This window comes from Chrysemys picta, chromosome 7 (assembly GCF_011386835.1).
Source record: "Chrysemys picta bellii isolate R12L10 chromosome 7, ASM1138683v2, whole genome shotgun sequence".
Taxonomy (NCBI): Eukaryota; Metazoa; Chordata; order Testudines; family Emydidae; genus Chrysemys; species Chrysemys picta.
In genome coordinates, this window is record NC_088797.1 from 100405048 (window position 1) to 100432087 (window position 27040).

Sequence of the window (27040 nt, forward strand, 5' to 3'; positions counted from 1 at the left end):
GGAAAAATCTGCTAGAAACAACACTGATTTATTTACAGTGAAGGAATTTTATTCTTATTTTGCTCTGAAGTAAAACAAAACAAATGAAAATTCTGGGTTTTGGTGACTGGTTTTGTTATCACTTTGGCATTGCTATGGCTAGTATATAATATGGCTAGCGTGGATGCAATGAAATAATTGCTGTCTTCTAGTAGCATTTTATAAACACTTGATTCAAGAAATAATGGTTTTCCACATTAAGGATATATTGCTTCACAACACCTTACTGCCATGAACACTGCCGGCTGCTGCCTGTTGATTTGACATCATTCTAGTTCCACTCCGTTACAAAAGAACAATCTACTGTGCCTGATCCTTAGTAATATTTCATACAATGTACACCAAAGATTGCATCAAAACTAAATTACTTATTGCATTCAAGTGCTAGCCTGGTTTTTGGGGGTGAGCGTGTATGCTGTCCAGGGGAAGCAGATTTTATTACTGCATTATTAGTAAATAACGTTAAATATTTGACATGCAAACATACATAGGATCAAAACTGGTAAGTTTAGTTCTCACTGTTTATGGAAATTGTATTTACATTGCACTCCCTGCTCCTGACATCCAAGCTTAGATAAGATAATGGTTTGAAGTGTTTGGCTCAGGAATGTTCTGTCAGTGAAAAGATGGGGCCTGATGCTGGCAGGATCCATGATATCTGGAATCCAGGGTCAGAGATGTAGATTTAGCTGCTGGTTAGAGGCTGAGCAGTGAAGATGATGCAGCTCAAAACTGATTGCCACCAGCTGCTTGTTGGCATAGGGCTGTGCTGCCTTGTTTGAGAGGCACATCATGACTCAGGTATGGGATGAGGGGAAGAATTAATTTGGGGCATATGGACACACAGAGTCTGCCTAAAGTTTTGTTGGAGCTGAGCCTTTTAACCATACTCTCCCCCAAGGGCTGACTTTTACAAATGACATTCACTAAGAAACCCCAAAATCATTAATAGCAGTAGCCTCCCGAGCCATGGGGTCTCTGGAACGTAATTGATCCTACCTCTGCATCAGGCAGACTTCTATAGGGGAAGATCAGCCAGCTACAGAACTTCTCCTCAGAAAGGTCACTTGCACAGTACTGGGGTGTGACACTTTCCTTGTTGCACAACATCCTAGCCTTATTCTCTCGCCCCACCACAATCATTGTCAGCTGTTATAAATCCACCTCAGAGGGTTCTAGGGACTTTCTTGTATGGCAAGGATGGGGGGGGCGGGGAGGAGAGATTTGAAGAGCTCTAGGGAAGTCTCCCTGACTGGGTTTGTATTAATGAAACAATGGCTGGGAATCTGGAGGCATCTCTTGATTGCCATAGAGTGTTATGGCTTGAGAAAGGAACCCTACCACAGATCATAAATGAGTACAGGGCACTCTGCATTGTCTTCTTTTTTTGAAGTCATTAGGTCTCAGAATCCCTTCCTAGCTCTACCTATTTGAGCTCCAGTCAGCCAAGTGCTAAGTATTATTTATTTATCTTTAGTAATTTGGAGCCATGGGATTGTTTGTTTTCTTCCAAGTCACAATGTTCAGTCAGTTGAATGAGTCCTGGTATATGTTCACTGGAGTCTCCTGAAGTCATTCCCAGGAACAGGAGGGTGGATGGCCTGGAAAAGGGATAGTGTGGAATCAGTTAATAGTGGGGCATTCCACTGTCACTTAGAATGCTGATCCTTTGCCCTCTGAATACAAGGAATACTCTACAGCTTCAGAGCTTAGAGGCTCTCAGCGTTTCTGTGGCTCAGCAACCCCAGCGGCAAATTTCTGCCAGTCTGTGAGCCCTAACAGTCTTGCTGACAACCGTTTGTATGAACAGCTGGTAATAAGGGAACAGTCTATAGTGCTGCATTTCTGATCTCGAAACTTGTTCTGTTTACATCGGACGGACTTTGTTTTCTGAAACTGTCAACTGAGCAAAAGAATGGCAGCTCCTCTGTTCATCCTCATTTCTCCTGTTTGAAATGGTGTTGTGTGCTGCTATTGTGAACATTTCACCCCCACCTTTGTCCTGGGTTAGCACCGCTCTCTCCAAAGTTGGGTTCATATTGGACGTTGCAGTCTCTCTGTCACTGCATCCGAACAGCTGAATGAAACACCTCCTGAACTAAAATTATAAAATAAAGGAGATTAAATTATTTTTTTTAAACTTATATGAAGCTTAAAATATCTCAGTAATTATTATTTATTATTTAACATTTATATTGCAGCAATGCTTAGAAACCAGCCAGTTCAGGGTCCCTGCCCTAAAATTTCAGTCTACAATACATAGTATACAGTAGATGGATATAAATATTGGGTTATTTTAATTCAGAATCATGTGTAATATAAGTGGAGCAATATTTATCTAAATGAATTAACATGTAGGTAGATAAAATTAATTATTGAAACAACGCCATTCACTCAGGAATGAGTCAAACAAAATATCAAAATATGAGTATTGAAGGCATACAGTACCTGTTTGTTCATAAAGACATAAATAATCGGATTATAAACTGTAGCTGTTTTGGAAAAGAAAGCTGGGATTGCGGCCAGACGAGGATCCAGATCAATGGAAGGCCATGCGGTGACAAGAATGGAAAAGGCTGCATATGGAGACCAGCAGATTAGAAATGCAAGGATCATAATAATAACCATTCGAGTGACTTGTCTTTCAGGTTTCCTTGTAGTCCCTAATCGGCCTTGAGTATCTGACACCTTTAAAGAAAAACATATAAGGTTCCAGAAAATTTGGTAGAAAATAATATTGATGAATTATATAGTCAGTTGCTTGACCACACTTTGGTTTGTTATTTTGTTATGAAATATACTCAACAGACGAAATAACCAGTGTCTGTCAGATTTATTAATATAGGACAGGAAAAAGGATCTATACTATAGCAGTCACAGAAGAGCAGTCCCGTGCAGTGATGTTACATTCACCTTATGCAGAAGGTGTGCTTCCTGAAGTTACCTCCCCAAAGTCATCTTTTTATACCCTACTGGTTTACCAGTAACAGGTACTATATATGTCACCTGAAACTGGATTCAATTAATCAGCTTTTTACCTGGTTTGTTTCTGGTACCATGAGGGTACCCCTTTATCTTTTGTTCTGAACCCCTGCATTCCAGGTCATGATATACCCTTATCTTTGTTCTGAGCACATTCATTCCAGGTACCAAGAGGCCTCAAGACACCTCATAGCTTTGTGTGGGTAACTCCTTTCCTGTCGCCATGAGGAAATAATCGTATGTCCTGATACTGACAGTTTTCCTAGCTACTCAAGTCAAGGCTTGCTTCAGCTCATGCAAATTGTTTTGGGGTACTTAGCCTAAGTGTACAGGATTATAACAAAGATACAGGCCAATTTGGGCTAAATAACTGCTATACTAATGCTTAATAATGTGTAGACTTAAATGTTTGGACTATATATTGCGGGTAGTATTATCAGTGTAATATATACTTATGCTAGCCAGCATATCTTAGTTAACAATAAGAAACAGGGACATGGATCAGTAAATCTAGTAAGAAGACTAGCTGCTTTTTTGAAGACAACCTGTGTGGTTGCTGTTACTAGATCAGGGGTAAGCAACCTATGACATGTGTGCCGAAGGTGGCAGGCGAGCTGATTTTCAGTGGCACTCACACTGCTCGGGCCCTGGCCACCGGTCCGGGTAGGGTGACCAGACAGCAAATGTGAAAAATCGGGATGGGGGTGGGGGGTAATAGGAACCTATATAAGAAAAAGACCCAAAAATTGGGACTGTCCCTGTAAAATCAGGACATCTGGTCACCCTAGGTCCGGGAGGCTCTGCATTTTAATTTAATTTTAAATGAAGCTTATTAAACATTTTTAAAACCTTATTTACTTTACATGCAACAATAGTTTAGTTATATATTATAGACTTATAGAAAGAGACCTTCTAAAAACGTTAAAATTTATTACTGGCACGCAAAACCTTAAATTAGAGTGAATAAATGAAGACTCGGCACACCACTTCTGAAAGGTTGCCAACCCCTGTACTAGATCATAACATGTGAGGTTCACTGAGGACTTATGTGAATTACAAGTAGTATCATTATTAAAGTTTTGGGGTTTTAAAGGACAATAGCTTTGATTACAAAGAAGTAGCACTAATTCTTGCATTTTACAATCTCATAGCCAAATTCTTCGTGCCTTACTCAAACACAATCCCCGCGGAATACTTAATCCTATTGACTTTAGTTATGTGTAAAGTGCACAGGATTTGGCCCTCTGTTCAGAATGCAGGACCACATACTTCTGAAGCTCAGTTGAGACCTGGTAGCATAAATTCAAGTGGCTAAAACTGTCATGTATAATTTATAAAACAGATTAATTTAAAGGTATGAAATAGACACAGGGGGCACACCCTCAGGTGGTATAAGTCGGCATAGCTCCGTTGACTTCAACAGAGATACATCAGTTTACCTCAACTGAGGATCTGGTTCAAAGTCTCTTAAAGCTTCAGACTCAACTGACTTTCGATTTGGTATATTCTTATCAACATCATTGGAAGCAGTATCCTGTCCTTCTCAAATCTCTAATCTTTTAAGCAGCACCTTTTTCTTTACCAGTAGGCAGCAAACTACAAATGCAAACACAATTCCATGACAAACAAAGGTAAATGCAACACCTCCCTCCCTCCCCCTTGGATTCAACCAATCTTAAAGCTATGATCTTGTCTACAAAATCATCTTCTTTGTCTATCAGTCCAACCAAGCGGGGTCTCCTTACGAGTTCCTTCACCAGCTTCATCAATTTTAAACTTCTTTGTCCTCGCTTTTATGATTCTGACCCTGCCTATAGGTCTAAACACAGAAGTTGTGCCAGTTTAACTAAAGGTGTGATGTTACACTGAATTAGTTAAACCAGTGCAACTTTGCACATGGACACTTAAACCGGTTTAAGCCTGACTTGCACCCTGTTTAGCTTGCACCTGGAAAAAAGGAGTTCATGATGAGTCAAATAACAGATATGCAGCACCTGATTATGTGCTAATTTTTCAGAGTGCTTTGGAGACAGATAGAAGTGTGATAGTAATGTTAACAGGAATTATCCTTATTACAGTTGTACATGTGCCTACCCATTTACCATGAGTGATCGTTAGAGCAGAGATGCCAGAAGTGTGTATCAGACATTCTGCTGCTGCATAGACTCATAGACTCTAAGGTCAGAAGGGACCATTATGATCATCTAGTCTGACCTCCCGCATGATGCGGGCCACAAAACCTGACCCATCCACTCCTGGAAGAATTCTCTCCCTTGACTTAGCTGTTGAACTCCCCAAATCATTATTTAAAGACTTCAAGTCACTGAGAATCCTCCAGCAAGCGACACCTGCCCCATGCTGCAGAGGAAGGCGAAAAACCTCCAGGGCCTGTGCCAATCTATCCTGGAGGAAAATTCCTTCCCGACCCCAAATATGGCGATCAGCTGAACCCCGAGCATGCGGGCAAGAATCTCTAGCCAGACCGCCTGGAAAAGTTCTCTGTAGTAACTTTTAATATCCCATCATTGACCAGAGAGTAGGGAAGACGCACTATGAACTGAGTACAGCAGGATTAAGACAGCATATATGGTACTTAGGAGGAAGTTGTCTTCCTGCAAAGAGCACTTGGGAAGCTTAGAGGTATTTATTTGACATAGGATGTTGAGGGATATTCCACAATGTACAGTCTGAGTGAGTTGGAATAAAAAGAGCTTGAGAGGATAACTTTATACATATATTCTCTGGGTTGTTTCATTGCTTTTTCTAGAGTATCGTACTGAACTTGTGAGTTGTTAAATAATTAATATGGGAAGTGTGCTAACACTGAGTGGCATTAGAAACCTTGGAGCCTAGTGAATAATAAATGAAAGAACTTCTACTTTATTAGGTGCTAATATCTTTGCTTACCAAGTCTCATGCTGGGCAACCTGAGGAAAGGGAAATGATGGCACGTGACAAAGTAGATTCAGCTGAACTGTTACAGCCCCACATTTTTCACTGTTCCTTTGGCATTTAGGGGCAGAGTTTTAAAGGTATTTAGGCTCCAAAAGTTGCAGATGGCACCTAATGGCATTTTTTAAAGCACCTAGGCACCTAACTCCCAATGGGGAATGCTTTAAGTTTTGCACTATATGTTTTCCCACCTGGTTTGATTGCATTTGGCCTTGATTTAGCAGGGATGGTTTTGTTTTGATTATAAAATCTAGTATGAAAAGAGATTGGTTTATTGCTGTTACCCCTTTCATTGGAATATGTACTTGAAACTGAGTGCTTGATTACAATAATGTATTTTCCTTAAAAAAAAAGTGGCTCTTTGGCATTATGATTTTGCATAAGACTCCAAATTATTTAGTCCTAAAGTTGAAAAGTCTCAGTAGTGAATTTGGAACCCCAGAGTTAGCAGGAATAGAGGCAGTCTGTGATAACTGACGTGTTTGAAGGGATGGCTGTTTGCAGTCAAGTATAGAAACAAAGAGTGAGATGAGTTAAAACTATAGCAATTAAGAGTACTTAATGGTAATGATGATACATCTCAAATAATAATAATGTATTTATGTTGTGCTAGTGTGTAGGAGCCCCAGTCCTGGACCAGTGCAAGGCACTGTACAACACAGAACAAAAAGACGGGCCCTGCCCCGAAGAGCCCAGGACATTTATAGGGTGCTTTTCATATGTACCTATGTAACATTGACAGACAACGGTCGTTGTCAGCAGGGATAAAATCTAGGACCCCTGGAGTTTAAAGCAAGAGCCTCTACTGCATAAGCGAAAAGACACGTCTCTTAGCCAAAGCTATAGAAGGCTCATCAATCTCTAGCTGGTCTGGGTGCCACTAAGGGGGAAAGAGTGCCACATCCAGCAGGCACAGGTTACATATACTTAGGAATCACTTCACCCATATTTGAAATACAGTCACTTCTGGAGAGGAACACTAGAGTTGTGTAACTGATAGTAACGGTTTAGGAAAGGTGGTGAAGGAGAGTAATATACACATTTAAAACAGATGATTAAAGGATTAACTTCTTTAAATTCCTGCACCGCTTCCCAAACAAGTCAGATTTCTAGAAGGAATTAGGAATTCGGGTTCTCAGTTCCTATTTTTACTCATTTCTATTTATTTTAGCTATTTTAATGCCTTATAACTTCCTAGAGAAATCAATTTTTATGGTTTTATTTGAACTGTGATAGCCTGCATCTGAGCAACTATCATTTGTGTAATTAGAAAGATGTAGCACTTTTACAAATAATCATAAAAGCGATCATTTATTGTTTGTATTGTGTGCTGTAAACTGTGTGTAACCACACCTACACACCCATGCACCGAGCATCCACATTGCTATTATACATTACCAAGAAGTGAACTACAGAGAGTAAAAGCAGCAAAGAGTCCTGTGGCACCTTATAGACTAACAGACGTATTGGAGCATGAGCTTTCATGGGTGAATACCCACTTCGTCGGATGCACGTAGTGGAAATTTCCAGAGGCAGGTATAAATGTGCAAGCAAGAGTGAGTCAGGCTAGAGATAACGAGGTTAGTTCAATCAGGGAGGATGAGGCCCTCTTCTAGCAGTTGAGGTGTGAACACCAAGGGAGGAGAAACTGCTTTCGTAGTTGGCTAGCCATTCACAGTCTTTGTTTAATCCTGAGCTGATGGTGTCAAATTTGCAGATGAACTGAAGCTCAACAGTTTCTCTTTGAAGTTTGGTCCTGAAGTTTTTTTGCTGCAGGATGGCTACCTTTAAATCTGCTATTGTGTGTCCAGGGAGATTGAAGTGTTCTCCTACAGGTTTTTGTATATTGCCGTTCCTAATATCTGATTTGTGTCCATTTATCTTTTTATGTAGGGACTGTCCAGTTTGGCCGATATACATAGCAGAGGGGCATTGCTGGCATATGATGGAGTATATTACATTGGTGGATGTGCAGGTAAATGAACCGGTGATGGTGTGGCTGATCTGGTTAGGTCCTGTGATGGTGTCGCTGGTTTAGATATGTGGGCAGAGTTGGCATCGAGGTTTGTTGCCGTCACACACAACTATTTTAAATTTGATGACAATATATACCTCCAGACCAGTGGCACCACTATGGGCGCCCACATGGCCCCACAATATGCCAACATGTTTATGGCTGACCTGGAACAAAGCTTCCTCAGCTCTTGTCCGCTTGCACCTCTTCTCTACCTATGCTACATTAATGACATCTTCATCATCTGGACCCATGGGAAGGAGACTGGAAAAATTTCACCACGATTTCAACAGGTTCCACCCCACCATCAACCTCAGCCTGGACCAATCTACACGGGCGGTCCACTTCCTAGACACCATGGTGCAAATAAGTGACAGTCACGTTAACACCACCCTATACCGAAAACCCACCGACCGTTATGCCTACCTTCATGCCTCCAGCTTTCATCCTGGACACACCACACGATCCATTGACTACAGCCAAGTACTGAGATACAACCGTATCTGCTCCAACCCTTCAGACAGAGACCAACACCTACAAAAACTTCACCAAGCATTCTCAAAACTATGATACCCGCACGAGGAAATAAGGAAACAGATCAACAGAGCCACACGTGTACCCAGAAGCCTCCTACTGCAAAACAAGCCCAAGAAAGAAACCAACAGAACTCCACTGGCCATTACATACAGTCCCCAGCTAAAACCTCTCCAATGCATCATCAGTGATCTACAACCCATCCTGGACAACGATCCCTCTCTTTCACAGGCCTTGGGTGGCAGGCCAGTCCTCACCGACAGACAACCCGCCAACCTGAAGCATAATCTCACCAATAACTACACACTGCACCATAGTAACTCTAACTCAGGAACCAATCCATGCAACAAACCTCAATGCCAGACTAACACGGCTACCCCTCTGATACAGAGAGTAAGAACTGGATGTACTAAGGGGTGAAATCAGCAAAGTACCTAGTGAGAAACCTTGCCTCTTTCTATTTGTTAGTTGTTTTCAGTAGTTTATTTCTTAAGAAAACAGATTCTTGAACAGTTACAATCAATGTTGTTTTATCAGCTATTTTTAGTTTTAAACTGAAAACCTAAATCCCTAAATGAAATAGTCATATACTGTCTTTTACTAAAGGGGTTTGTTTTCTAGCCAGATTGGATCAGTAATGCCAAATTAAATAAGGTTAAGTAGTCAAGCCTTCAGAGAAGACTTTGTTTTAGGAGATGTACTGATTTTTTTTCTCTATTGAGATGGGGGGGGGGGTTGTTTGTTTTTCAAGGATTGAGTCTTCCTCTGAAAGATGAACTGTATGTTTAGAATGGAGCTGCATTATGAGAAGTGTATGTGTTGAATGTACTGACTAACCAGACAGAGACAGACAATGGAGTTCAGCACAAAACCAAAGGAAAATGAATCTGTAACATGTTTTATAGGCTCCACAAACATCTACCAGCTGTCCCCACACACCTAAGATGTCTCAGCTGCATATAAGCCAGCCCACAGGAGCTCAAAGATATTTGGCATTTTTCTTATGCTGTACTGGGCAGTTTTCAGTCTCCTTTTAATTATTTCCTAATAATACAAAATAGGGACTCATTCCAAAACCTCAGTTCCAAGCACCACTAAATTTTGGGAAGCATCCAACCATCCCCTGAAATTTGCAAGTAAGGCCCATCTCCAGTACCAAAAATTGTTCACCTGATTCCAAGGCAAAGCTAATACATTCTGACTATGGTGTCTACTAGGACAAGACAAACACTTTGGGGATATTTGCAAATGCATTTCCAAAGTCCTTCTTTGAATCATGACAGGTTTGAGTTCAGCAGACAGGTATCACATAGTGTGTCATGTGACAGCATCATCATGTGATGCCAACCAAGAGAAGTCTGTACTTCCTGGAGCATAGGTGGTCATGCTTACACTGCGGAACAAGCTGCGTGGGGAAGAAGCCAATGAAAAAGAGCCTTCAGCTCTGGGAACCTACCCCAGAGGTGCAGGTTGGAGAAGCCAGTCCTATTTTTTTCATGTGGTGATCCTTGCAAGGGAGAATAGAAGCAGAGGGAAAATACAGTATGTTTAACTGGCTGTGTAATGGTCTGGTGATGCTTGTGACACAATGTGCAAGGCACAAACACTTTCTCCACGCAGTGGCAGTACTTTCACAAACCAACTCCATCAACAACTCTGACAGCAATCCTAAATCACATCTCCCTTCCTGTCCATTCTTCTCTTTCCTTCTCCATCCCATTTCCCTGTTACAATCCCCAACATTTCTGTGAACTGAAAAAAAGGAGGGGGCAGAAAGGGACAGAGAAAGCAGATGCAGGAAAAAGTGGAGAGGCGGATGCTCAGAGAAATGGGGTGAGAGAAATGCAGAGAAAACAGATGTACAGATGCTAGGAGAGAGAACTGGAGGAAGGGTGAATCCTGTAGCTCTCAGATAAGAAGGGCAGTATTAGCTATAAAGGGAAGAGGCAAGCCAAAGCCTGCTCTCTCAGTATCCCACTGCTGTCTCTCAAATACTTGTATAACCCACTCTCCATATGTGTGGTATTTTTCCATATATGGCATGGCCCACCCAGATACAAATAGCATACTCTCCCGCTATTAATTATCCCTCTAACTTAAGTGGGTGAGCTTGGTGCTATGTTGCTGACAGTTGTGGGTTCAAACAATGATGATGTGTGTGTGGAGGTGAAAAATCTATACACGTCTGAGTAATAGTTAGTCCACGGAGTGACTTGCAGGATGTATTTAAAAGTGAATTTGGATGTTGTGTTAATGTTTTTTTATGGTTGTATGTTTAGTGTTTTTATTTTGGTTAATGGGAGCTGTCCCTTTAAGAATGGTGTGGCAGATTTAGAATGTATTTGAGATTGTAAAGGGTTTGGCTACACCTGGAGTTACTCCTGATTAACTCCATGTGTGAACACTCTTAAGAGTCCCTTGTTCCTGTTTAGTTTGGAAGATTTTGCCTGTGTTCCCAGAAAGCAGAAGATCCTGCCTGTGTAAACTCCATAAAAGTCAGAACTTAATTTCAGATGAACTTATCCTTCCAGAAAGTCAGCCCCACTCTTGAATGTGTAACTTTAGTGCTTATGGGGAGTGAGTGCCTCAGGGTATTGCCAATGAGCTCTAGAGCCTTTCACTTGTAGGTCACCCATTTGTATCTTGCTTAGCTCAACAGGGATTAGATCTTGTTCCTATCTAAGGGAAGCTGGATGACCCCCTATATGCGATAAGTTTAGCGAATCCCAGTTCCAGTTCCCACACCACTAACTCACCCCTCTGCTTTGCACTAGGTCGTAAACTCTTCAGGACTTTCCCTTACTCTGTGTTTGTACAGCACATCGCACAATGTGGCCCCAAACTCAATTGGGGATTGCAATGAGAACTCCTGCTGGGGGTAGGGGGCAAAATCACCTCTCTGACTCTCAATTTGTGAAAGTTGGCAACACTGGATTATCCCACATTGCAGGGCAGGTACAGGGGAGTTCAGAAAACAAAAGAAGGATTGAAAACATGATTCAAATTTTTTAAAAATCTTTTGATTTTTGGGCCAATCTCATGATTTTTTTAACTTTGGGATTGGCAGTATCGCAGTATATAAATAGAGGCCTGGATTCTGGGCCATGCTCCAGGTGCTTTGTACTGTTCTACTGGCACAAACTGACAATAAACCTAGCAGATCCAGTTCTCAGAGGTTCTCACCTAAGTAAATTTTTCAGATGGCATAGAGCTGCCATTGATGGCATGATTGAGGTGTGCCGCTGCAATCCCTAGTGGCCGGAATGTCCCCTTTGAGCTGTTGGTAGCTGGCACAGATGAGAGCAGGCTGAAGGCTGAAGGCGAAAGGGTACTCTCACCTGGGCCAAAAGACTAGCACAGTGCAGTGTCGCCAGGACTGGGACAATGCAAAAGGAACCTCTTTTTGCCTCATTCTCCCGTAAGCTATGCAAAGTGTTTCTCAGCCACAGATGTGCATATGATGCGAAGTGTCTAAACAGAGATGCAGTCTTGACAGTAGCTATAAACTCTGTGTTTCCACACATGCACTCCTTCCCATTAATCCTAATGGAGATGTTGTGGCTTACCCCACACTTGTGCCCGTGTAAATGGCAACTAGCGTGTATTTTTCTGGTACTTTGTTTAGATAGTATTTTGACTCTGCTCCATCTCTACTTGTCTCACATTAGCCTGTCCCTTCTAACTCTGGCTTGTCACAGATGACAATTGATGTATTCCTCCTAAATCCTGGACCAATTAATTGATAAGGAGCCCTGAAGTGGTGCTTTATCTGACAAATGAAGGAATGCAGCATAAGGGCTTTATCTCTGTTTTAAACCACTAATTAAAAACTTTCCTTAAATTGTTCAGTCCTTTAGTAACTTTCAAACTGGTTTTTAAACCTTCTGTTGGAGCTGTAGAGACACGAATATCGAGAGATGGGAGTGCTGCAGCCAGTGGCTCTGTTTGGAAAGAAACTGATGAGACCCCAGAGCAGCATGCTTCCAAACAGAGATGGCCCCAGACAAAATCGCTAGATGGAAACATCTGCATTTAGGACCATTCAGGATCCAAATTTTGAGGCTTGCGTCCCTCTCTACTTTATTTAATTGCTGTATTTAGTACAATCTAATGGCAATTACAGAGCTTCCTGCTCAAGAAACCAGTATCAGCATACTGTTGTGCAGAGGCCTGTACTTTACCCTGTCAAAGGTAATGAAACCCCAACTCAGTCCGGTATATAAAATTGTTGGTAAAAGTCAGCAAAAGTTGTGGACAAAGATTAGTACAAACTGAATGGCTTCACTAAAAGAACTATGCTAAGGGGTCTTAAAGGCTCCTAGTAAAGTCATAGATTTGGGCATTGATTATTAGAAGATAATTCCTGGAACCCCAGAATCCATCATGATGCTGTTGGGTCTTAATTGTCCTGGTAGTAAAAGATTTCCTGACTAGACCGAGTCAGAGAGAGGGAACATCACTGGCTTTGGCTAAATCCTGAACAGCACCTGCAATGTGAGTCTTAGGTTCCTGTTATCATCCCTTCGTTAATAAGTCATTTTCCTTTCCTAACTTATATCTCCTCTTTCCCATTTCTCTTTTTGCCTTCTGGAGTTTACAGGAAAACCCCTTTTCTATGGATAAATGCCTATCTGAGTGGCCATCCTTTTGCATTCCACTGCTTCCCGAGGAAGAGCAGGTGATCAAAGCTGCGGCATGTGCTGAAGGAAACCCATCTTTCTCTCCACATTTTAATTTTGTTTTCTTTATGTCAAAAAAAAATTCTCTTGGTCCTGCAATCAGCTTTGACTACACCAAGGAAGGCAACCCCATTGGAGCAGCCGCATAAAAAAACTGTTTGGGGAACCACAAGTAATGGATTTTGGAAATAAAGGTTCATCACCTTTATCAACAATGTTTAGAGAGTTTGGGTTGTTTTGAAGTCAACACAGGCATAAATGCTTTGTGGGTTCCAGTACATTGCAATTTACTTCTCTCGTTTGCTGAAAGGGTTCACTTCCACATCAGAGTGTTCTTCTGCAGTTAACGCCCAAGTTTGAGAACACTTTTTGTTTAAGACCTACATGAATCTTTGTGCAGCTATTCCAGCTAGCCTCCCCTGAATATATACAAGATGACGTCCTGGCTCACTGAAGTCAATGGAAAAACTCCCATTGACTTCAATAGGGCTAGGATTTCACCCACAACATGTAGTTTCCTATCCAACTTATCCCAGTAGACAATTAAAACTTGTCTTTGGGATGAAAGCTCAGGTACTCATTTCCTTCACTTTTCTCTTCTGTCTTGTTTTACACACAGGACGTGCTTTGACATGCAGAATAAATAAAAGCAGACATTTGAACAAACAAACACTAAATAAAAAATCCCAGTACAATGTAGCCTCCTTTCTTTAAATCTTAGATGAAGTATTATGATGGTGCTGCATTGTTGATGAAACAAAGGTAATAATATTCTCTTCTTAGGTGGAAAACATAGTGAGTAGCTTATTAACACACTTTAAGCAAATTTGTGAGCATTCCTTTTTTGTGTGTGTACTATTTTGAGAAAGTTGGCATCATTTTTAAGTCATAGCCAAAAACATTTTTCAAGACTATTATCCTTTTCAGGTCCCAATGTCCCTGGAGAACCTTCTGGATTCAGTTTACTTGCTTCCGCGCTACGTACTGAACAGTATTCTTTAATTTACGGTTTCTACAAGCTCATGTAAATATCTTGTGTCAGAGTGTTAAGTAGTGTTGTTTTTAAGCATTAGTGTCATATTCCACAACACAGCTATTAACAGTTCCAAAAACTGGAAATTTTGAGGAGAATTCTGACTTACTCTGGTTTAAATCTGAAGAAACTCCACTGACTGGAAGTAAAACTGTAAATAAAGCTATATTGGCTTGTTCCATTTCTTTGTTTGTTTTCATAGTGCATCATGTTCTTTCACTCCTCTGATATTTAACTTACAGGATGTACTGATAAATGATTCAAACGTCAGACTTTTGAAGAGTGATTGCTAATCAGTGAATGAATTTCTCTGTGGAAGAATGGTTATTTAACAAGCCATGATAAATCTGCTGACTATGCGCTATGTCTGGAAATTCGATCTGCTCACAGTTTGGGGGTCTTGGAACAGTGCTTATGTGCTGAAAATTCCAAACAACTGTGTAATTATGCCTTTTTCTTTGTTTACTTTGTAGTGTTTGTACCTACCTTTCTTAGTTTCCTCATCAATTTTCCATAGGATACCAAAATCACAAGTAATGGCAGTATGAAACAGGTGGTGAAGAATGTAATAATGTAGGTGTGATCATTATAGGCTCCTGAATACCTGTATAAAACACAAAATGTATTATATTTTTAATATTACATTATTATGTCTTCATTTTGTTTTGTAGAGAGGAAAAGAATCCTTTCATGTTCTCCAGTGATATCATGGGTGCTCTGTGTGTGTGTGTGTGTGTGTGTGTGTGTGAGAGAGAGAGAGAGAGAGAGAGAGAGAGTTTACTTGATTATAAAGCAAGCCTTATATGTTGTGCTGTAAAGCTGATGCTTTTGGAGATCAGTATAGTCTAACAACAAGACACTGAGGGCTTGTCTATACTTACCGCGCTGGTTCGGCGGCAGGCAATCGAACTTCTGGGTTCGATTTATCGCGTCTAGTCTGGACGCGATAAATCGAACTCAGAAGTGCTCCCCGTCGACTCCGGTAATCCTGCTCGCCGAGAGGAGTACGCGGAGTCGACGGGGGAGCCTGCCTGCCGGGTCTGGACGGCGGTAAGTTCGAACTAAGGTACGTCGACTTCAGCTACGTTATTCACGTAGCTGAAGTTGCGTACGTTAGTTCAATTTGGGGGTTTAGTGTAGACCAAGCCTTAGTGGCAGTATCAGTATCTCTCACATACAGATATATTTTATAAACCGAATATAATCATAAAATATTTGAGATGCAGGGATCTATAGAATGTAACATTTTATTATAGATGGTTCAAGCCACCTACCTGTTGCATATTCTGGTCTAAATTTTCAAAGGGTACACATGCTTTTTTGCTGATGCATAAAAATTTCTATGAATATTGTGGACAAATACCTCTGTGCATGCACAAATCAGGGCTTGTGCACATATTGGAGTTTGTGTGAGCACAAACAAGGCGCACATAATTAGGCACACAATCTCTTCTGTGTATTTTCAGGCTCTCAGTTAGTGTAGCCTCTATTTTTGTTTTTTCACTGATGTGCTATGGGAGTTAACTTACCAGTTGGGTTCACAGGTAGTTCCAATCTTGCTGGTGGTGTAGCTGCTCCAGCCCATGGTCGGAGGGATGGTCCAGATAAAGGAGAAGATCCACACGAAGATAATGCCCAAGGCTGCATGCTTCCCCCTCAGGCGCATATTTCCCAGTGGGCGACAGATCACAATGTACCGCTCAAAAGCCAGCAGAGCAAGAGACCAGAGACCAACGATTCCTGTAATGAAAATGCACAACTCGGTCAAAAAGAGGACATTACAATACCATCTTAGCAGTAGATCAAAAAGCAAACTCCGTCCTACATCAAAACCCTTTGCTATTAGTTCAAGTGGAGGTTGGATGTGGAAAAGCACCATTACCCCATATTTGAGTTTCATTTTAAGTGTGCAAAAGCTCTTAGACTAGACTACAGCTTTGGCCTGCTGTACACTGATTTAGAAACCCAACCCACAGTGTCGATTGTTTTAATTGCATCGGATTTCTCCTCTTGTTCCTTGTGTGCCACAGAAAGATTTTTCTTATCAGAGTTCAAGGGAAGCCAGGGGTGGCTTGTAAGAATAATTGGGTAAGATCTGTCTTAAAAAGCTGACTTTTCAAAAGTCTGAAACAGAGTAATTCAAGCATTATGCAACTCTGTCTTACACGCGGCTGTCTGCTGCCTCAAGGAACCATTCTACTACCCATGGATTGTAGATACTCCTTTTACCCCAGACATGTACCTCATGCACCAAGGACCCAGAGCAGTGAGGGTAGGAGCGGTCATGGGACACCTAGACCATGCAGAGCTTCCCCGCATGCTTGCCAGTTAAACCAGTTGTGGTGGGGCTGAGGGTCTTGTGGTGATCTTGGGATTCAGTAAGTCACAAACCAGTGAATGAGAAAGGAATAAAACTTTTATTAACAAAACTAGAGAGTATCTGTGGTGAACTGCTGTAGAGAGCTGCACTGTTTTCTCAGACCACCTGCTTCCAGGGCACATCTCAGAATTCCTATTTCATAATACTGTCCCTTATGAGGGAGCTTCTCTAAATTATGATGTTGCACAAATTTATTTCTACATCTTCCCTCCTAAAAGAAAATTAGCTCTTAGTTCTTCTATATATAAGAAATATCTAATAACCCTACATTAAATTTGACCCAACTAATATGTTTCCATAAACTATAATCCATATACAAAATGTATCATCTATCTAGAGAGGAGGGGTTACCTGCATATCACTCTGACATGACTCTTTACCACTCACTTTCCTCAAATACCCCTGTGACATTACCCAGGCTAAAATCTGGAATGCTGAACAGCAGTGTCCCCTTAAGTGTCCAACCTCGGGTGCTTTTTACACTGCTTTGCTGGGGAGAACAAACCACTCCTGGTCCTGCTCACACACAGCCTCTAGCATGCAAAATCACTCCCAGCTGAATTACATGAATGCTCTGGCCAGCCACTCATGAATTACATACAGGGCAACACCAGCAAACTCCCAGTCCCAGACTTGTCCCCAGAAATGTGCATCTTGTACTGCCCATCTCTCTCCTTCTGGACAATACAAGCTCATAGAATGTCTGTCATTTCATTAATGGAAAATGATATGGACCAGACTTGTTATCTCAAGTGAAGGGTCCCAAACACTTCAATCCCAACACACACTGGTTTAGGTAAAACAATAAAAGATGTTTATTAACTATAGAAAGAAAGATTTTAAGTGCCTACAAGTAATGAGGTATAAAATCAGAATTGGTTACAAAGAAATTAAAAGATAATATGCAAACTAATACCTAATTTAGTAAGATAAATGGATTCAAAGCAAAGGTTTTAATCTCACCATATGCTTACAGCAGTCTGTATTGGCTGAAAAGCCTCCCAGCCAGGATATTCCCTTTGTTTTTCAAGCATAGTAGCTGCTGTGAGTAGAGATGGTTGAAAGAGGTAATTTGTGTTGTGAGTGTTCTCCATTCTTATACCATTCTCTGCTCTTTGAGGATTATCTGCAGCTGGGGTTCACGTGGCTGGCAGTCGGTTTACAAGGAAGATCCCAGCCAGGACTTAGATTCTCGGAGACTATTTCCCGGAGCCCCCCACATCCCTTCCGATTCGGGGCTCGGGGTTTCAGCTCCGGGAGGGGGGGTCTCTTGGGGCTTTAGTGGGGGAGAGCTGTGGCTCAGGGCTTCAGCCCTGTGGGGGGAGGAGGGGGCACCAGGGCTCAGGTGTCAGCCCAGTGGGAGGCACCGAGGCTCCTGCGGGTTTGAAAATATTTACCGAAGCTCTGCTCCAGATGGCTCCAGCTGAATTTAAGCCCTGCTCCCAGCTGTTCCATTGTCAAGATGTAAAGTTCTCACTCACACCCTTCTTCCTGCTACAGAACAGATGCTTAACTGGTGATAGTCTATAATAGTTCATCTGATTATGCTGTTATTTGGATGGGGCACTAGTGTGTCTTTGTCTCTGAAAAACTGGTTTGGGACTGATTATCTTAATCTTGGGGCATATTACAGCAATGTTATACAATAAAATCTTGTAACTTTACATACAATGTTGCCACACACATTTTACCAGGACAATAATGTTCAGCAGATTATGAATTATCAAATGAAACCTCACAAGGCATATCTTGTACAAAATTTATCATACTCTGGTAAAAAGGGTGATGATAATGGTACAGACTGTCACAACCCCTTCTCCAGCCAGGTTAGCAAATCTCTATGAGCCTTTCAGGATGTTTGATCTCGCTCTCTAATCATCTCAGTATCAGCCTTTCATTAGGGTCTGAGTTCTCTTGTTGATTGCCAGTTTATCCTTTGTCCATTGATGATAAACTATCAGTCAGTTAGTAAATGCCAGAATCCACATCCACTGTCACTGTTTTGGAAACTTCTGCAATTAATCTTAGATCCTTTTGATTAGTCCAAAATGTGTCCCCTTAGTCTGTGTGGACTATGTAAGACCTTGGATGTAGCAGTTCTTTAATGGTATCCATTTGGCTCCAAATATTAGAGGTGTAATTCCTCCGGCACACTCTACTACCTAGGTTCAGAGATGGGCGATCATGGGCTTTTTTTCTCAAAATATTTCTGCTTCCACTTCTGATTTTCATTCATCTTCCGTATGGTTTCATTGTCAGGAGATTTCAGCAAGTTACCAGAGATTGGTAAATTAGATCTGATCCTTCCTGTTAACAGCTGAGCTGAAGAAGAGCTATTCAAATGCCCCCACTATCAAAAGTCTTTTTTCATAAGGTTCATTACTGTCCATATAGACCTTTGCACAAGTCCATTTCATTGGGGGTCATTTGAATTTGATGTTTTGTGATGAAAATTCCAATTTGTGGCAAATTAACTAAAATCTGCACTGGAAAATTGCAGCCCATTATTGCTAAAGACTTCATCTGGAATGACGTGTCTTGAAAATATTCCCTTCATGCTGGCTATCACTGACTTATTACTAGTACTGTGCCATGTGCAAACATCTGGATCAGGGCCGGTGCAACCCATTAGGCAGTCACCTAGGGTGCTAGCATTTGGGGGGCGGCATTTTCTTCGGCGGCGAACATGGAGGCCGGATCTTCGGCCGCCCCAGTCGTCGGCGGCATTTTGGTGGAGGGAGCTGGGGCAGAGGGGCGCAGGAAGGGCTGCCTGCAGCAAGTAATGGGGGGGCGGCATGCAGAGGAACCGCTCCCCACCCCAGCTCACATCTGCTCCGCCTTCTCCCCTGAGCACGCCGCCCCACTCTGCTTCTCTCCCTCCCAGGCTTGCGGCGCCAAACAGCTGATTGGTGCCACAAACCTGGGAGGCGGGAGAAGTGGAGCAGTGATGGTGTGCTCGGGGAGGAGGTGGAGCAGAGGTGAGCTGGGGTGGGGAGCTGCCGCATGGCTCCCTGGGCAGGGAGGGAGCTGCCACGGAGGGGGCGCCTCAGGCTGGGGGGGGGGGGAGCTGCTGCAGGGCTCGGGGAGGGGGGGAGGGCACAAGGTGGAAGTTTCGCCTAGGGCACGAAACATCCTTGCACCAGCCCTGATCTGGATACAGAGAATAATAATCTGTGACTATTAAATCATTCTTTGATTTGCTAGGTAAATAAATCAGTGCCTACTTTCTCATGTGGCACTGTGCGAAGTCTCAGTAGCTCTGCCTGTTGGCATGGCTTTTAGTTCAAGCAGAAAAAGCAGTTTCCTACTGCATTAGTAATCTCATGCTTGATCCGCAGTTAATACATCAGCTCTCATCTATGTTCCCTCTAAGCTGCGCACTGGGGTGGCCGCCCAGGAATGTTTGAAGTGCCGCACAGTTGATTAACAGAGCCGCTCACATTCAGCCTGCAGCATGTATTCAGGTACCCCTCCCCCCTGTGATTCACGTTGCTCCTGCCCTCTGTCTTGGAGCCCCTGCTGCTTCTGGGACCCTCCTGCTAGCTGTGCAGAGCAGGGGGGCACTGGGAGTGGTGATGTCAGAGTGTTCCCCTCCACCCGCCCCTGCACCCCAGCAGGGGAGACAGGACAGCCTCACCCAGGACTCCGAGCAAGAGAGGGTCTGAGGTCTGAACACTGGGCAGTGAGTGAGTGCCTTTACCTTAAAGAGACAGCGCACGGTCTCTCACAGACTTCCCCTAGCACACACAATCTCTTACTATCTGTCTCTCTCCCTCTTTCTCTCTCTCTCGCACTCACATACACACACAGAGACAGAGAGAGTCTGTGTGTCTCTCTGTCTATATATACACACACACACTCACCTCCCAACACATACTTGTGTTATTGTTGTTTGTTGTTATTTGGTAGTTCCTGCAATGCACATATATTCTCTGCAATTTTATTCTTTCAAAGTGCTGTTATTTTAGTTTTTTGACTCGTCTATGCAATTCATAATTTTTATTTCTCTCTTACACTTAAATTTAGTTCTTAGAGTAGTGAGTTCTAAAATGCCTAACCTGTCCTGGCTGGAGTAATTATCTTGTCTTAAAAATCTATATTGTAGCTAGGTTTTTTGTTTCTACTGGTGGCGCACATGCACACTTTACCTCGGTGCACATAACAAAATTTATTCCGCACCTGGATGAAAAAAATTAGACGGAACATTGCCTCTCATGCCCATTGGTTGCACTTCTCAATTCCTAAATGACCCTTGTGGATCTTCTATAGCATTTCTTTCTGGAGATGTATTGCTATTACAATCTTGCTGCCCTTGAAAATCACTCAGTCTATCACAGTAAGTCCATGTTTGCAGTTCCAATATTTAGAGCCCTGTGTGGATACAAATTTATACCCGCGGATGCGGATATCTGCAGATATAAATCGGAACTGCAGGGCTCTCCCGGGAACCGCAGCGGTGAAAGGAGCAGAACGTGGAGCCGCCACTCCCAGGAGCTAGCGCCCCACGCCAGCAGCTCCTCCAGTGCAGCTGTACCCCTGCCCCCGTCCCTTACACGCTGCCGTTTGCATCTCCTGTCTGGGGACGTTTGCACCGCTTGCACACTCTAGCGTGACCAGGCCTGATGCCCGCCCCAGTGGGCAGGGTTGAGGGCAGTACAGCCGTGCTGGAGGAGCTGCCAGTGCAGAGCGATGGCTCCTGACAGCGGTGGTCTCACGTTCTGCTCTTTTCACCGCTGTGGTTCCCGGGAGAGCTCTGCGGTTCCGCGGATACCGATTCATATCTGTGGATATCCGCATCTATGAGTATAAATTTGTATCCGTGCAGGGCTCTACCAATAGTTTCTTATATTTGGACAGCAACTGCATATTTCTTCAAGCCACCCTTTAATTATCACATTAAGGATCTCCAATGATTCATCTTTCGCCGTTTCCCCTCTTCTTTGTTGCAGTTTTTTGTTAGCTACAGGAATTGACTTTACAATCAGATCTATATAGGCCTGCATCTCTATCTCTAAGGTCTTCTCTGGCTTCATAATAAGAGTCACCACTCAGGAAAGTGCATCGTAGTAAACATGAATTTTCTGGGTATTAGGTCACAACTAAATCATACTTTTGCTGCTTTATCATCATTCTTTGAATACTTCAGATACAGTCATTTAGCATCCGAAGAAGTGGGCTGTAGTCCACGAAAGCTTATGCTCTAATAAATTTGTTAGTCTCTAAGGTGCCACAAGTCCTCCTGTTCTTCTTTTTGCAATCATTTAGCAGTTTGCCAAATAATGCTATGAGAGGCTTGCTGTCTGTTTCAACATCCACTGTCTGGCCATAAATATATTGCTTGAATCTCTCACAGGCAAACAATATTCCTAAAAGCTCGTTCTCAATCTGGGTATATCTGGTTTCCACATCAATCAGTGACTTGGATGTGTATGTCGCTGGTTGCAAACAATCATTGTCTTTCTGTAAAATCACTGCACCTAACCCAGACTGTGAAGCATCTGCTGAAATTTTAATAGGCCTGCTTGGTGCACAGAACTTCAACACTGGCTCTTGTATGAGCTGTTGTTTCAAACCTTCTCTATAATTTCTCCTGTTCTGCAGCCCAGGACCATTCATTCATTCAGTTTCTCCAAAGCTGCTGCTTTTGTAGATAGATCAGATGTGAATTTTCCAAGATAATTAACATTCCCAGAAACCGTTGGACATCTTTCTTTGACTGGGTACACAGCATCATTTCTGTGGCTGCAACATTCCTCTTGTCAGGTTTTACACCTTTGTTGGAAATAGTATCTCCAACAAAAGTCAGTTCTGGAACCCTTAAAACACATCTCTCCCTACTTAGTTTCAAGTTTGCAACTCTAGCTGCATCCAAAACTTCCTGAAGTCTACAATAACACTCTTCGTTAGTTGAACCCCCAGATTATATCATCCATTGACGTGTTGAGACATTCAATATGTTCATATATCATAGGTATGGTTTTGTGGTACACTTCTGGTGCTGAAGCTATGCTGAGGGTAGGCATAAGAATCTGTATCTTCCAAATGAGATATTAAATATGCATAATTTTGAGCTTTCTTCCATTAATTGTTCCTGCCAAAATTGTGAGGAGGAATCCAATTTACTGAAATATTGTGCATTCTCAAATTGAGCAATAATCTCCTGTCTGGCTGGCAGTTTGATATGTTCTCCTTTTATAGCTTTGTTGTGGTCTCAGCTCTAAGCCTATGTGTAGCGGGCTGTTGTTTTTCTCCACAGTGACTAGGAAGCTCACCCATTCTGTTGGCCCCTCAATTTTTTGTATTATGTGCATTGCTTCCATTCTTATGAGTTCCACCTTAAGTTTATCACAGTGTTCAAATGGCACCTTTCTACATGGATGGATAACTGGAGGGATCAGCTTGTTTATCTTGATTGTATGTTCACCCTGCAAGCAAGCAATCCTTGAAACAAATCATGATATTCCCGAATGAGTGCCTCATAGCCAGGTTCAGTATGATCTTGTTGTGAGAGCCCCCATTTTACCAGATTGAGTTTTTCACAGGCACCCAGGCCTAAAATTGGTGTCACCTGCTTTGATACTACAAGGAACGGGAGCCTGTATGTGGTGCTTTTATATTTGATGCTAGTGATGTGCCTCCACTTTACTAATATATTTGTTCCAGCATAACCAATTATATTTATATTTGTTGGTCCTAGTTTTGGTCTATTTTCAGTCCCTCATAATCTTGTTCAGACAGACTATTAACCTGAGCTCCCGGGTCCAGTATGAATGGAATAATTGCTTCATTCACTCTCATTGGCAGCATCTGGTCCATCTCATCAGTTTTGCTTGATCCCAGCACATCTATGTGAAACTCCTCAACCAGGTTGTTTTCAACTACATGCACTTGACTTTTCTGCGATTTGCAGCATTTTGTAAAATGATTATTTTTTTTCACACTTATGCCAGAGTTTCCCAAAGGCAAAACAATGTTTGGGGCTTTACTGAGATCCAAATCTACCACATAACCGCCTGTACCCAGTCTCCCTGCTATCAGTGGTTTTCATAGCTGGTAGTTCCACTTTTTAATTTGACCCTTTCTGACTATATTCTTTTGTACTCAGTATGTGGATAACCCCCTTTGATGAATTCAGCTCTTTGGTTTGTGCTTTCACAATTTCTGCCCCCCTGAATATCTGTAGAGCTTTTTTTCACATTAAATCCTTCAAGGAGCAGTCTATCTCTTAACACATTGTCTTTAGTGCCACAAATGATTCTGTCTCTAAGCAGCAACTCTGTGAACTCACCAAAGACACAAGTTTTACTGAGTTTCCTTAATTCTGTGACATATTGCTCATTGGTGTCATCAGGTTTTTGCATGCAGGTCAAAAATTTCTCTCTTTAAATGTCTCATTCCTTTCTGGCATGCAATGTTCCACAAATGTAGTAAATATTTTACTTAACTTCATGCTTTTACCTTCTTCAAACTTAAAGTTGTTATAAATATCCAGTGCTTCTTCCATAACAACATGCAAAAAGATTGATTTCACTTTATCTTTTTTTTTCATCTTCTCCTATGGAAGACAAATACAATTCAAATCTCTGTCAGAATTTATTCCAGTTCTCTGCAATATTGCCTGATAATTGCAGATTGGGTGGAGGTTGCAACACACCCATATTTGGCTTTCTTCTCTTCTTAAGCTAGACAAGCTACAATTGTGCTCATAAAATACATCCAAAAGCCTTTGTTCTTCTCTGTTTACTTCTCCATGTGCTCCCCTTTCCTCCGCTTTTGTTTCAAACACAGGAGTTAACCTCAAAATTACTGCAGTCTCTTTCTCAGTCAGCAGTTGTGACACATGTAATGATCTTGAGGTTCATTAAACAACAAAGCAGTGAATGAGAAAGGTATGCAACTTTTATTTAAAAAAACTAGTGTGTCTGTGGTGAACTGCTGTACACAATTACACTGTGTCCTCAAATCTCCTTCCAGGGCACATCTCAAAATTCCTATATTCATAATACTGTCTCTTAAGAGTGAGCCTCTCTAAATTGTAATTTTGCACAAACACATCTACAGGTCTGACCCTGTACATTCACAGCAATCCTTCCCAAAAGCTTTTGACTCCCCCCACACGCCAATTACATTAGCAGAACTTTATGCCCAAAGATGTAAGGAAAAAAATTTTTAAAGTTGTAGTGCAGGCCATAGTAATCCTGTATCTCCTCATTTGAGCTCAAGACCTGGAGCCAACAACTCCTGAGTTAATGACGTTTGCTCTGCCATGACATTCCTTGTCCCGTTATCCCATCTGAGATAATACCTCATAGGGAGGTATGTGGAAAGGTTTAATTAGTCAATTTTTGTAAAGCACTTTGAGGAAGAAGAAAAAAATTACAGAAGAGCTAAATAATAGTACTAATTACCTATTAAGGGCTTGTAAGTGATCTTGTGTAGTTTGGACTTACTCTATTTGGCAAAATACAGTTGCTAGAAACAAATACAATCCCCTGACTGTATAATTTTCACACTTTGAGGTACTTAATATTTCAGAATAATTTAAGAAAGTTGGCAGGTTCAGCTATTCCCGGTCTCCCTTATGCTATACAGCAACCTCTAGAATGGACGAGCTGTCAGTGGAGGGCAAGGGACCTTCCTTATGGGTCACTCACTGCAGGCTGCTCTCATCCATCAGTATGGATGGTTACGGCTACACACCAATATTTCTGACTTCACTCTTTAGCACTGTCCTTGAGTACAAGAGCTGACCTGATTAGGCGATTACCACTGCTATGTGACTTCAAAAAAATGATATCCAGCTATAAGACAGCAAAGAGAGAAAGAGCCAGTTAGAATGCAGGAATTGATTTATTTTTTGTATGGAATGCCTCAGTTTAATTTCCTATCTGGGCTGAAGACCTGGGAGGTGAGGGGATGTATTTAGGGAGAAAAGCTATAGCTTGCTAGGTTTACTATTCTTTTTCAGTTTTTAATATACTTCTTATATTTAGTAAAGTAACACAACAAGAAAGGGTCATGAAAAATGACTGATTTGAAATAGATACTGTCGAAATTAGTTTCTGATCTTTGTTTATAACACTACATAGTATGTCAGACATTACTATTGCAGCAGTATCACAGTCCTGCCCAAACTATAGGAAGATACTCATAAAATAAGAGGAGTTTCACTATCAAAACATTTTTTCATACTTTGTGAACAGCAGGTGCATGCTAGCTCTCACTCTGTCTCACACATACGCACCATGAAAATTGTTAAATGTTGTTGTTAAAATATTTTACTACAATTGTTTTACAGAAAAATATAATTGAGCATATGTTAAAGATACTGACCTGCTATATGGACATTCAATGAGCAACATGCGCTCAGCAAGCCACAGCAACTACAGAACATAATTTATGGGAAAGAGCCAGTGAAATCATTTGCATGTAAAGTCAGTGACTTTATAAAGTTGTAGTGTACACAACCACGTTGATGTTCCTGTTTGATTCTAAACCTACACAACACAGACCTGAGCCTGAGGGAAACTTCTTTCCTTAAGGCCTCTATTAAGACAAATGAAGATGCAAATATAAACAAAGTTAGGCTTACCAAAGAATGTGATGGCAAATCCCTCCAGTACACAAGCCCAATGTCCCATATAAAAATAGCCTTTTATATTGGTAAAAAAGCTGATCGTGCCACCAATCAATGAGACCAGAAAATCAGCTACAGCCAGGTTTACTATGACATAATTGACAGGTTGTCTCAACTGTTTGAACTTAAAAGTCACCAATATGATAGCAAAATTCTCGGCGAGTGACAGAGATGTCACCAAGAACATTAATGCAGCTAGAAGCTGGAAGTTCCAGGGCTGGATGAATTCCAGGGGGTGGTGGAAGGGATCCCAAGGTGTGGAGCTTGCAGTGGGACCAGAGAGCAGAGACTCATTTTCAGGTGCTCTGAACACATCCATTTCTTTCTCTCCTTCGCCCGAGAAGGGAAGGATCTCAGATAGTATTTGATTGTATAAGAGGTAGATATTCAGGTTAAAAGGAAGAATTTGCCATCCCCAACAGATGTTTAAACAAAAACTCCATGAATCTTCCTTTCCAAATGAAGTCTAGGAAGTAAAAGTTTTGGCTAGAGGAAAGTTTAGTGCTGTGCATGGGAAGTGGGAACAAGTCCAAGCAGGGGGATCTCTGACAAGAAATGTAGTCTTCTTTTCACTGCCGCTGTTACTGTAAACACGTCTGCAATAAAGCCCAGCTACAGGAGCAGCAGGATTTCTCCTTCTGACACAGCCAACAGCAATACAGAAACACACCTCTGATCATCCCTGTTCTGTGGGGGAAGATGAGGCTGTGGCTGGAATCCCTCTCTGCCAACCAGCCTTGTAAAAATGAAACACTCCCTTTGTTAGGGAGGGAGGGGCAATCTTCCTCAT

The 27040-nt window shown here is 41.9% G+C and overlaps 1 protein-coding gene across 2 annotated transcripts; it reads right to left on the bottom strand.

Annotated features, from left to right (window-relative positions):
* Positions 1-27: 27 nt before the first annotated feature.
* Positions 28-26983, bottom strand: LOC101941962 (opsin-VA-like). 2 transcript variants are annotated; one of them, XM_065552135.1, is made up of 6 exons: positions 26206-26983; positions 15763-15973; positions 14720-14837; positions 2488-2727; positions 2035-2137; positions 28-1640 (listed from the first exon to the last, which is right to left on the bottom strand). In XM_065552135.1, the coding sequence occupies exons 1-6, from the start codon at positions 26567-26569 to the stop codon at positions 1612-1614; spliced, it is 1065 nt and encodes a 354-aa protein (XP_065408207.1). In that variant the 5' UTR covers positions 26570-26983; the 3' UTR covers positions 28-1611. The 2 variants fall into 2 exon arrangements, with proteins under 2 accessions (XP_065408207.1, XP_005305387.1); XM_005305330.4 differs by lacking the exon at positions 28-1640 and having other exon boundaries at positions 1775-2137.
* Positions 26984-27040: the final 57 nt, after the last annotated feature.

Bases quoted from the DNA above. Each gene is read 5' to 3' on its own strand.
- LOC101941962 (XM_005305330.4), bottom strand. From the start codon at position 26,569: ATGGATGTGTTCAGAGCACCTGAAAATGAGTCTCTGCTCTCTGGTCCC. The intron at 15,974-26,205 runs GTAAGCCTAACT...TTTTCATTACAG, and splicing joins ATTTGCCATCACATTCTTTG to GAATCGTTGGTCTCTGGTCT. The intron at 14,838-15,762 runs GTAAGTTAACTC...TGTTTTATACAG, and splicing joins ACTACCTGTGAACCCAACTG to GTATTCAGGAGCCTATAATG.